The following is a 12102-nucleotide window of genomic DNA, read 5'->3' on the forward strand; positions in this document are numbered from 1 at the left end:
CAGTCACTGTGGTTCCACTGCCCCAGAAGGAGGGCTACAGCACATCCTCAGAGCCAAAAACCCCCAGCATCAACCCCCCCTCAACCGCCCCCCCTGCCCGCGGCCTGTGGTCTGCGGATGGAAAGTGACTGAGCTGGACACCGGGTGACTTGGGCTCCATACAGAACAGGGAGAGGGGGAGAGAGAGCTGACCCAGCTCTGAGATGCTTATAAGGAGATCTATGCCTGCTGGGAGGGGGATTGCTTTTACTTCATGTTTATTTCAAGGGCGATGATGTAAGGTAGGGCATCATTTTTGAAGTGTGCTGTAATGGCCGGTCGAGGCCAAAGACACATTTGTGCTCACTGACGTCCACACGAGCAAATGTTTCACCTTCACACTGTAAAAAGTTTACGGCCATTGTGAATGTGGCCCCTTATATATATATTTCTCAGCACACTGATTGACCATTTCAGCTTGGGCTGTGTGTTTAGTAGCTATGCAGTACTACTTTTCACAGTGGCATGATGGATATTACATTTGATTTGGATATCATATTTCCCTCCGGGTATAGTAGAGAAACAGACTGGAAAAGGAATAAATGGGCCTACGAGCTTCAAGGAAAATAAACTGCACAGACACACACACACACACACACACACACACACACACACACACACACACACACACACACACACACACACACACACACACACACACACACACACACACATTGCTGAAAAGTCTACAGCCCAGTGGAAGAGAGGTCCTTGTGTCAGACAGGACTCGTAAGTCTCACAAGACGTGGTTGATGACTCAACAGCCATAAAATCTGTTCGCAATAGCACACACCGAAAGGAAAGGCAATGAAACCTCTGTCTCCTACACAGACACAGGCAATCACACACACAAAACACACACACACACACACACACACACACACACACACACACACACACACACACTGTCCTGCACAATAACCATCCAGAGTTTGTCACATGCTTGTTAAACTCACACTCCCCTGTGAGTTCACACAGGAGAGGATCCAATGCTAACTCGCGTCTGGTGTATGAAACAGCAGTCCTCCTCCACCTGAAGCCAGCCTCCACTTTCCCTGCCCTGCCCGACCCGACGAGGAAGCAGTTCCTACTCAACGAGCTGCCGCAAATAGACATTTTAAAAGGGTTTTTGGGACAAATAAAAGCTCCTGGACTTTATTAAGCTGAGTACTTTATGTAACACTATACAAATATGAGGAGGAGGAGGAGGAGGATGGAGAGGAAGGATCAAAGGAAGCTGGGGTCTGGAGGTGTTTTTTTAAAGCCGCTCAATTGTCATGCGCGTCCGTCCACTTTCCGAGTCCTGAGAGAGTCGCTGACACATGACCAAACTTCCCCAGGCCCCCGCTTCTGTATTTTTAGAACATTTTCCACTCCGGGAGCCTGTTGCTCTAGTTCTGCCTCCTTCTCAAAATCTGTGAGAGATGGAGAGATCAAGAGAGCAAGGGGGGGGGGGCACAACAAGTCACAACACACCTGCACACACACACACATAGTCAGGCTCTCAAGATTTAGCTTGACACACACATCACATACAAAAACACTGTAGGTATTTGTCAAGAGTCCTTGACTGCTCGGCACCCCAACTGTTGCTGGTTTGCGTCCCGTGAGAATCAAAGCACAAACTGGTGTTGTGACTTGTTTGCCCAGAGTAATCTGGGAAGGAATGTGATACATCATTAACGTGAAACATCATTCACTCAGCAGACAAAACAGTTTAGCAAATGTTAACTGGAACAGTGAGTGACTTTCCAGCCCAGACTGAAGGCCAGTTTCTGTTTGTTTCTTGGCCATTGTGGAGGGACGGTGGCCAACGGTGAGCTAAGCACCTGAACGAGAGTTCAGGATGAAGCCTTGTGTGTTTCTCAAATGGCCATGTCATGTCCCTCATCTCCACCTATGTCAGAAATGTAGGCTTCTTTGATGTCAAGGCACTGGCACCAGCGTTATAAGCTTCTGCCAGGCATTCCAGCAGTGTGTGTATGTGTGTGTGTATGTTTGTATGTGTATATGTGTGTGTGTGTGTGTGTGTGTGTGTGTGTGTGTGAGTGTGTGTGTGAGTATGGCATGTGAGTGTTCCCACTCCACCCAAAAAACAGACAAGCCCGGGAAAGTTTTCTTCCCCTCCGTCACTCTCTGTTCCCTCGCTTCTCTTCTCCCCGTCCTGCCCTCGGCCCTCAAGAAGAGTCCCCAACCACTTCCTCGGAATGCTCAGTGCCACACCCGCCCTGACCCCTCGGACACACACACCCCGGACGATGTGGTGACCAGTGATGCCAGAATACCTCACATACCTCTACACAAACCCTCACACATTCATACACACACACACACACACACACACACACACACACACACACACACACACACACACACACACACACACACACACACACACACACACACACACACACACACACACACACATACACACACAGTTCCCAACTACTCACTCTCCGAGGCATTACTGGGCACCAGTGATGCTGTTTCTTGGCTGTCTCTGAATGCCAGCCAAGACTAGGTCCCTGGCGACACACTCTCTCTACACACCCACACACACACACACACACACACACACACACACACACACACACACACACACACACACACACACACACACACACAAACACGAAAATAAACAAAGTGTCCAGCCAGGACATAATAGTTTTGTTTATCGTTCAGTTTTTCAATCAGCCTCGACAGAACCCCTTCCACATTCATACTGAGGAAGTCTCTTAGACTTCCCTTCATGTTGTGCAACTTGTAGTAGTTGGTCAGTTAAGTGGTGTAGAATGCATTATAATGCAACATGCAGAGATAACATTCAGAGACCACTCTAGACTCAGACTGCACACCTTCTGGCTGCACAAATAGAGCTATACTGTATCTCTATTCACCAGTGCTCTGTGGTGAACACTAGACTGCACACCTTCTGGCTGCACACAAATAGAGCTATACTGTATCTCTATTCACCAGTGCTCTGTGGTGAACACTAGACTGCACACCTTCTGGCTGCACACAAATAGAGCTATACTGTATCTCTATTCACCAGTGCTCTGTGGTGAACTCTATACTGCACACCTTCTGGCTGCACAAATAGAGCTATACTGTATCTCTATTCACCAGTGCTCTGTGGTGAACTCTATACTGCACACCTTCTGGCTGCACAAATAGAGCTATACTGTATCTCTATTCACCAGTGCTCTGTGGTGAACTCTATACTGCACACCTTCTGGCTGCACAAATAGAGCTATACTGTATCTCTATTCACCAGTGGTGAACGGGAAGGTGTGGTATTCCCAAGGAACCCGATGATTAAATAAGCCAATGAAAAATTAAAAGGAGTCTTCTGCTGCCAATGCAAGAGATCATAACCGCATATCAACTCCCTAATTCTTTCCCATCAGACAAAATGGGGGATGGGAATAGACTGCTCTAGATGCTTGGCACCAACACCATCAACTGTGCATTTGCAAAGCATTCTGCAAAGCGAATTAGCTAGCGTCTGAGATACAGGGTATCAAAGCTAGCACGCTCTGCTTGCTAAGTTCTGCTTTGTTCATGCTCATTAAATCTGGAAGTCTGTTGCCTGCTAGCTAGCTAGCTTATAAAAACGTGTTTCTTCAACTGAGCCTTACCACTGGGTAAGACTTAAGAGCCATCGGCTGAAGTCCAAAACCAGAGATGTCTTATAGATCACTGAGTTTACTCAAAGTCCTTTTAGGCAAGTCCCTCCACTAGGCGGCCTATATATTGCAACACTTTTTGGGCATCTATTTCGACACAACGCCAACCTTGCTCCAGTGGCGAGATCACAACACATGATAGGCACAATGTATTCACAACACACCACATGATTGGCCCAATGTATTCACAAGTCGGGATATGTGTAGACAACTGCTATATTGGTGTTACAAACTAACCCCATGCATTTCTATGGATTTTAGTGTCTCCTCATTAAAAAGTCTCTGGTTTACTGGGTATTGAGGTACATTTTTATCTAAATGTTCTGTTTTGTCTAATTTGATCAAAGTGGACATCTGAAAAGTCAACAGACCGGTGGGTGGTCCTGCACTTGGCAGGTCACTGTACTAACACACTAAAGAATGCTCTTCCTCTCTGTCCATCGACTATCAAAGCTCGGATAACCAACAATGAGAGTTCTTTAGTAATTCAATTCAGCTATTCAGCTAAGGTACAAAAGGCAGCCATCTTGTTGCGACCACTGGAATGAAAATATGCCTTTTTCATTTGAATCAGACGGCGAGACCAGTCGGGGCTTCTAATGCGGCCCAGGCCCTTCAGATGTGGCAGAACCAAAAACATCTTTGCGTCAAATCGACACCATTATTCACAATCCAGTGGGCTGAGGTAAGGCAAACTGAGCAGCAAGAACACAGAGACACACAGAGAGGGCCTTTTTTCAAGTCGAATGCCACACATATTTCTGAAAGGTCATCTACTTTCATTGCTTTTTCCTTTCGGGGCTGTCCAGAACTCAGCGAGCCAGATGCATTCTCCATGCCTGACACACCCCCCTCCTCCCAGCACTGCTGGCTCCGGATTCACCCTCGCCTCCTTCGAGCCTCGCTATGGTGGGGAGGGTGGGTCTGTGAACTGGCCTCTGGCGAGGGCACTGTCCCACTGAATTAGGTCTGATCCGGGTGGGAAAACCCCATTGGGACTCACGGCATTCCTGCCATTCCTGGAGACCTGCAACTCCGGCAGCACCACCCATCAGCTCTGTATTGACCTGCTACCAGAACCATCACAGAGAGGGAGAGAGAGATAGAGAGAGAGAGAATCTGAACACTCCATCATGGGATATATCTCCTTTTTCACCTCTCTCTCTCTCTCTCTTTCTCTAGAGCCACTGCCACGTACACAGGCCTGTCCTGATCTGGATGCTGAGTAAACTTGGAGGGAGAAGAGAAGAGAGGGGCCATTTATTCTGTGCCAATACATTCACATCACAGGTACGCTGTACACACACACACACACACACAGACACACACACACACACTACCCAAACAACCATAGCCATTGCCTGGCACTTGTCTGCTATCACTGGGCCAGGATGGACTCACCATTTCATTGGAAGCCAGTAAACCACTAAAAGACTCAGCCTTCCTTCAGATCTTTCCCACACCAGTCAGACCAGGCATCCAAAGCCTAATCTGAGATGTCTGTTATGGGGAGAGGAGTGAGGCACAGATTCAACATTCACCTCTGATCTTCCTGGTGGTTGTATGTTGAATTCATTTAAATCTTATTAGATTAATGACCTGAGCACTGGTTTCACATTTATTGAGTCTCACACACACACACACACACACACACACACACACACACACACACGTATTGCAACCACAAACATGTCTTCCACATTAGACTGCCTTAAACCACCAAGAGCTCAAAGACATAGACAAAGGTAATTGTCTGTGGTCTGTGAGTGTTTCACACTGTGAAGTGATACTTAACTATCATCTCCACCAACACCACCCCCAAGCCCCTGTCCCAGAAGTTCTTCTGCATACAATCACTAGGCGCCCAGGCGCCCATCATAACAATACAGTTATTCAAGCAGAATTTCCAAACATTTATGTTTGGGAAACTGTCGTTTCTAAACCAAATCCTCTGCTTGATAGCAGGTATCACAACAATCTGACTTGTTGTTTCAATAAACTAGGTAGGTCAAAAAGATACAAATGTTCAGATAAAAGACTGATACAACAGCTGCACAAGTGTCTATTCAGGTCAACCTTACATGATCACTTGTGACAGCACCTGAAGAAGAAGAAGAAGAAGAAGAAGAAGAAGAAGAAGAAGATTACCCAATTATTACCATCCAGAAATGATAAGTCCACATTTTACGCACATGAGATTTTAATAAAGAGGCAAACCTTAACTTGACCTTATGTAAACGTCACAAGGAAACTCAAAGGGTGGTGAACAAAACGAGGTCAAGTGTTTAACCCTTAGTGTGAGACTGTCTGGTCAACGATAACATCATGCTCATAAAGACACATCAAATTATCTTGCGCCCAGAGACAAGGCATTCGAAAACTGGCACGAGGGTGCAGCAGAGTTAAACAGGATACGCAGCACTGTGAATGTTTACACGCCTTGGCCAATAGCCTCCTGAACAATCAACAATCCCTATGAGAGTTTTTGTTTCACCCTCAAACAATTATTGAGACACAACAGAGTAGGCCTACGTTAATAATAGAGAACATAATTTCTCATGTATTTCCCGATGTCATTGTTTATGACAATAATGTCATACTTCCTCAGGTGAGGTGACGCCGCCCACCGCAAAAATAATAATGACCTGAAGACGTCAAAGGAGAAAATACAAGTACACAAAACAGATACACAAATAATGGAATATGCTAAGAAAAAATATTCAGTGACTGACGAGTTCCCTGTTAATTAAAAGTCCCCTTATGTGACTGCGCTGGACTGAAGTCCCAACGCAATGAACAAGGGTGAAATGTCGGATCTCTGTGGGTTCTTCCGTCATCTACTCACCAACATCGGCGTTGCAGAAAGCCTGTTGAGGATGTACAGGAGAACAGCTGCACGCCTCAGCGATTTCCTCCACTTGCCAAAGAATTAGCACAACAAGCGTGCAAAAGAAGCTGTTCACTGCGTACGGCATTTCCCGCTTGGTGAGTTAATCTTACAGGTGATAAAGGTATGAAAGCCTGTGGACTTTCTAAATGCTGATCAATAGATTTACAGATCCCCCTTAACAATAAATATCTTGACACTGCCCTTACTACAATAACAATAACACTCTTCCGATAGTCTCAACACAATATTATTCTCTGGTGCGCAATGGACTATCTCTGTCAGATTGAAAAAATCATGCGTCTAATGCTAACGTTTGCAGACAACCTGTGCTACTTCTCGCTGTGTACCCGTGCCCTCTACCCTGACTGCCTTGTATGGGTCTGTTTTTGTCTGACGCGGCCGGGCTCATTTTTTAAGGCTGCCCGGACGGACTCCTCCCACCCATCCAGAAACGTCCAGCGGTGGGCGACTGTGCGGTGAAGGTCCTCCTCCTCCGGCGTGTGATTTTCTCTCTGTCCAGATGCGACAGTCAGCTGATGTCATACCAGTGTGGTCATTGATTCGAAGACATTTGGGGAAGAATAGAAAGATCAAATAAAGGTCAGAAATCAGACATAGAAACAAGAGGGCTTTGACTTATGCAGTGTGCAGTGTGTGTGTGTGTGTGTGTGTGTCTGTGTTTGGGGCTGGGGGGGGGTGCAAAAGTGCTAGGGCAAAAGATGAGGGCATATTTTAGACTACAGCTGCCACACTTTTCTCTCAGCCACTTGTGAAAACACACACACACATCCCACACAGATACAGCTGCATCAGCAGAGGCCAGGTATCACCAAAGCAGATCAGCAGTCTGGCCTGGCACAGACCACAAAGGTTCACCTTCACCAAACCATTACTTTCACCAACCATTTAAAAACATAGTTAGGCCATGTTACACTATTTGTTTGGTGGGGAATGAAAACATTTGCACACTTTAAAAGTCAGTGAATTACATGATATCAACATTTGTATTAGTTCATTGTGTCCATCTTTATCTGTGTTTTCTTTATTTTCTTCTGTTATTTTAATACATAGTAAACACACTTATGACTATGTACATGCAGGCCATAATCATCATCATATGGCAAATTATTGAAACTGTGGACATTTCAGCATACTATTGTAGAAATGCACTGTAGCAGCAATATAATGCATCAATTCTGATTTGTGGATTTTGCGCTTCGAGTCTTGGACATTTTTTTTGGGTGATTGTAAAGTTTGCTCTTCACTGGGGGACAGTAAAATGCTCACTCTGTTTGTCTGGAGATTCTCCACTGTTTCCACTCAGAGCTCAGAAAAAAAAAACCTGCTCCCTGTGTCACTTTGAACGCAGGAAAAAGTGAGAGAGGAGGAAGAGGTGGCAGGCAAGAGAGGAATAAGTAAATAGGAATAAGGCTCGGAAAATCCCGTGGCGTTTGCCACTGCTCCTGCCGACTCCGCCACGTACCTTACGTCATCCTTTGGCTCCGTCCCACACAGGCCCCTCAGGGCTCAACAGGAAATACCTGCGCTTGTCTGCCTGGGTCCACAGCATCCAGTGGCCAATGGTCCCCAATAGCACCCTGCAGGTAATGGACAGAATGACAGCATGAAAAATAATCCAGCAATAATAATAATAACTGACATATAGAAGCGTAATCATTTATCTTATTCCATTGATATTTCTTTGATCAAATTCCATGTAAAGAAACTTTTACGATTAATGCATTTGCATTTATTCATATAGCATACACTTTTATCCAAAGCAACTTTCCTATGTCACTTATATTACAAGGGCTGATTGTCCCCAGAGCGACTAGGGTTGTTTTGCTCAAACAAAACAATGGTGGAAGCTGGGAATTGAACCCACATCTTTTAAGGCTACACTAGCCCAGCGCCTTACCTACTCCTTAGCCCTTACGCTACACTGCCCCCTGATTAAGGTATTCTATAAAATGGGTTGCACATGGAAGATTGTGATATTATTTGGATTCTGAAGAATAAGATCTTCTTGATCTTCAAGCTTGGTCCTTCAAAATAATCACTTTTTTGGTTTCAACATGTGCCTCATGAATAGTTTCCCATCATTTTGTCATTCTATTGTATCACCAGAGGCAGTTAGAGCATTGATTCAGCTCCTTGTATGCTGAGGATGTAAAATCAAAAACTTGATTTTCAGACATTTTTATTGATGTTCTACTGAGACATGGGTTGTTGAATTCTAGAAGGCTGATTGAGTGAGTAAATAAGTCTTATGAGCGCTCAGTGAGTTTTCATGAAATACATGAAGTGTACTCATGAAGTGGAGTGTATTTACTGACAACGGTACATTTTTAAGTTATACTTTGCCTTTGAGCTTCAAGAATAATGCTGCAATAACCAGGCACAAATATTACCAGTGAGACGTGAGATTTCTCATGCAAGTATTTGGATTTCCTACACAGTTTTATGCCATGATTTTAGGTTTTCAAGTTTAGAACACATCCATCTAAACCAAAAATGGTGTCTTCTTAAATTGTTTTTATCATCACTGTTTACATTCACAACAGTCTGATCTCTCGGCTGGAACATTCAGTGCAAAACAAAAGATACCATATCTGCACCATTGGTATGTAAAAAATTCAATCACACTTGAGAATGAGTAGAAATTGAATATGACACTGATAAGGATCCTGATGTGGTACACTCTGTGACAAAAATATGTTACGAGCGTCCACTAAGGCAAGGGTGTTAACATTCTTTCACTGTTAGATCAACTAACAGTCACTAATATGAGCCTGACCATTTCCAGGTAATTTTAAAGACCAGTTACCTCAGCACCAAATGAGAACATGGGCCCAAGGTTTATCCGCAACGGCAGCTATGTTTCCAAGGTAGTCATCACCTCAACTAGACACAGAGGTACTGACACCATTAATGATCCAGTTTCAGTGGCAAAGGTTGAAACGACAAGTTGACACTTTTTTCCAAAATATGTATTCCTAAGGCGTGTAAATAAACACTGGGACCCTGAGGCCTGACAGGAGCGTCCCTTTATAGCTCCTGGGGTTTCCTCCCCGGCCGCCTGTGGGCCCTGAGGTCCCATAACAAAAGCAGTGGCGGTGAGGCATCCGGCGCCTAGAGCCTTGGGCAGACCTGCTCGTGACTGGGCCTGAGGTTTCCCACGCAGGCCAGGGTGAGTGTGCAGAAAAGCGAGTGATGTTCTTCAGCCACATCACACAGATCTCCCCCACAGCCACCTCAATGGGATCATGTGGACAGGAATAGCGATAGAGGACAGAGGACAGATGGATTAGGTCTGTTTGTTGATGTGGAAGGAAGTTCCTCCATGATTAGCCTTTATACCTCCCCTCCAGCTTGGCTCGGATGGACACTTGCCCATATTTGCACATCTCAGTATTTCCTGTAGGAATTCTTCACGTTTATGGATCTTGGATGTGTTTACTCTGTTTCCCCCCTCAGTGAGACCTCTTGAAGAATGGCTGTATTTTGTTTTTATCAGCTTAGCCACAGTATCTGTGTCCATGGATATAATGGGGAAATACGGGTGGAAGCTGAACATGGAGAGAATTATATTCAGGACTTCCTTGACCTGTCTCAGTGTCTGTTAAGCAGTGTGAATTGTCACTATCCAATATAAAGACTGCCCTGGTGTTATGGGTTTCTTTCACAGACTTTTAGGAGCAGTTTGACTGTAAGTGAGATAACAGTCACTGGAGGTTAATTTTTCTGGAAAGCTGGAAGTAATCAGCGTGTTGTGGCCTTGGATGCTCCTGCCCTGCCGTGTGCCTGCAGGATGACCTGGCCTTGATGGGTACTGCCTGCCCCAGTGAAACATGGAGAAGCGAGAGTGAGCAGACTCCTTATTCCCAAATGTATGCTGGTGTAATTGAGCATGATGTGTTTTGTGTGTAATTGAATGGTTGAAAGAGAGCACTGTATACGTACATATGTGTGTGTGTGTGTGTGTGTGAGGGTGCATGTGTGTGTGTGTGTGTGTGAGGGCGCATGTGTGTGTGTGTGTGTGTGTGAGGGCATGTGCGTGTGTGTGTGTGTGTGTGTGCAATGCTCTTTAAAGAGCCAGACAAAAGCCCTTTGGAGGCTGTGGTGATATACTCAGCTGGGAAACTATGCAGAACATGTGAAATCTGCGCCCAGAGGGAATGTTTTTGCAATTTTCTATGTTCCTTAAAAAAATAACAAATAATCCAAACAGGGGGATACACTGCTTTGCTAGAGTTAATGATGATTGTCCAATTTGTGCACTGTGGCCTTATTTTCAGTCTTTTAACCCTATGTGATAGTATAGCTAATAGTTAGCATTGTAAAGCCTAATGATTTGGATGAAACACTTTTATGATGGGAAGAAGAATGACAGTCAAAAGAAATAACATTTTGTCCCAAGGGTTTTTATTCCACATGTTTATTCTGTCATTTTGTCTTGAATTTTGTCTCATAACATTTTTTTCGGTCGAAGTAGTAGACACCACTGAATATTTTGCAGACATCTGAGTCAAGCGTAGAGTCATAAGAAACTGCCCACTCTAGAGAATATGACTTTTCTAATTCCACTCTGGTCTCCTCTACCATTTGGTTGAGGTAAGTGGCAGATTTTGCAACATATTGATACAATACGATAGCCTAGAAATCTAGACGCACCCTAGCGGCGGCAAATTAATTTGCTCAGCCTGTACGTCTAGTATCAAACCATAGGGATTTCTATTGGCTGATGCCGTGGACGTCATCCAATCACAGCGCTCTATTTTGTTAGAGAGTCTTAAGGCGGGCTTAACAGGATAACCACAGTCCCATGACGGTGAACAGCAAGGAAGGTGGCTATGGCTTAACTAAGAGTTGTTGTTTGAATCGGCGCTATTTCAACTTTGGAGGAGTTGGACTTGTGCTTTTCTTTGAAAGTAGAGCAACACAATGCACTTAAGTCATTCCTTTCGAAGAAGGATGTATTTTCCGTTTTGCCGACCGGATAACGGATATGGTCGTGAAGGCTGGCCTATTGCATGCCTAGGCAGTTTGAAAGACAATTCTCTGCCCGCCCCTTGGATTAAGCGAGGTGAATGGTTCGATTCCAGACTATACATCTCAATGATATAAATGGCCCGCCAGGCTAACAATACCATACAATATACTTTATTGTCCCAAAGGAAATTTGTCTTGGACTCATATGCTGTGCACATGCCATCACAGTAGGCCTACAATAAAAACAAACCACGCTAAACTAAATTACTTTTGTCTTGTATGTGATATATTTCATATGACATACATCACATCACATACATCACTCTTGTACTTAAACTGACACTTGTTACCCCCTTTTAACAATTAGTTTTTTTAAAAAGTGGTTTGATGTCAGACCAGGTCACATGTGTCTAATTAGTTATGCAGTGATTGTTTTTGAAATTTTAAAACAGGTTCGGCTATCTCACCAGGGTCTCACCAGTTATGATTAATTGA

At 44.6% G+C, this 12102-nt stretch overlaps 1 protein-coding gene across 1 annotated transcript in view; it reads right to left on the reverse strand.

Annotated features, from left to right (window-relative positions):
* Positions 1-7016, reverse strand: part of timp2a (TIMP metallopeptidase inhibitor 2a) — an 18255-nt gene extending 11239 nt beyond the window's left edge. Inside the window, exon 1 of the mRNA XM_048232470.1 lies at positions 6571-7016. Coding sequence (XP_048088427.1) covers positions 6571-6700 — 130 coding nt within the window. The 5' untranslated portion in view covers positions 6701-7016. The remainder of the gene's footprint in view (positions 1-6570) is intronic.
* Positions 7017-12102: the final 5086 nt, after the last annotated feature.

The sequence above is a fragment of the Alosa alosa genome, chromosome 22 (assembly GCF_017589495.1).
Source record: "Alosa alosa isolate M-15738 ecotype Scorff River chromosome 22, AALO_Geno_1.1, whole genome shotgun sequence".
In the NCBI taxonomy this organism is placed as follows: Eukaryota; Metazoa; Chordata; class Actinopteri; order Clupeiformes; family Clupeidae; genus Alosa; species Alosa alosa.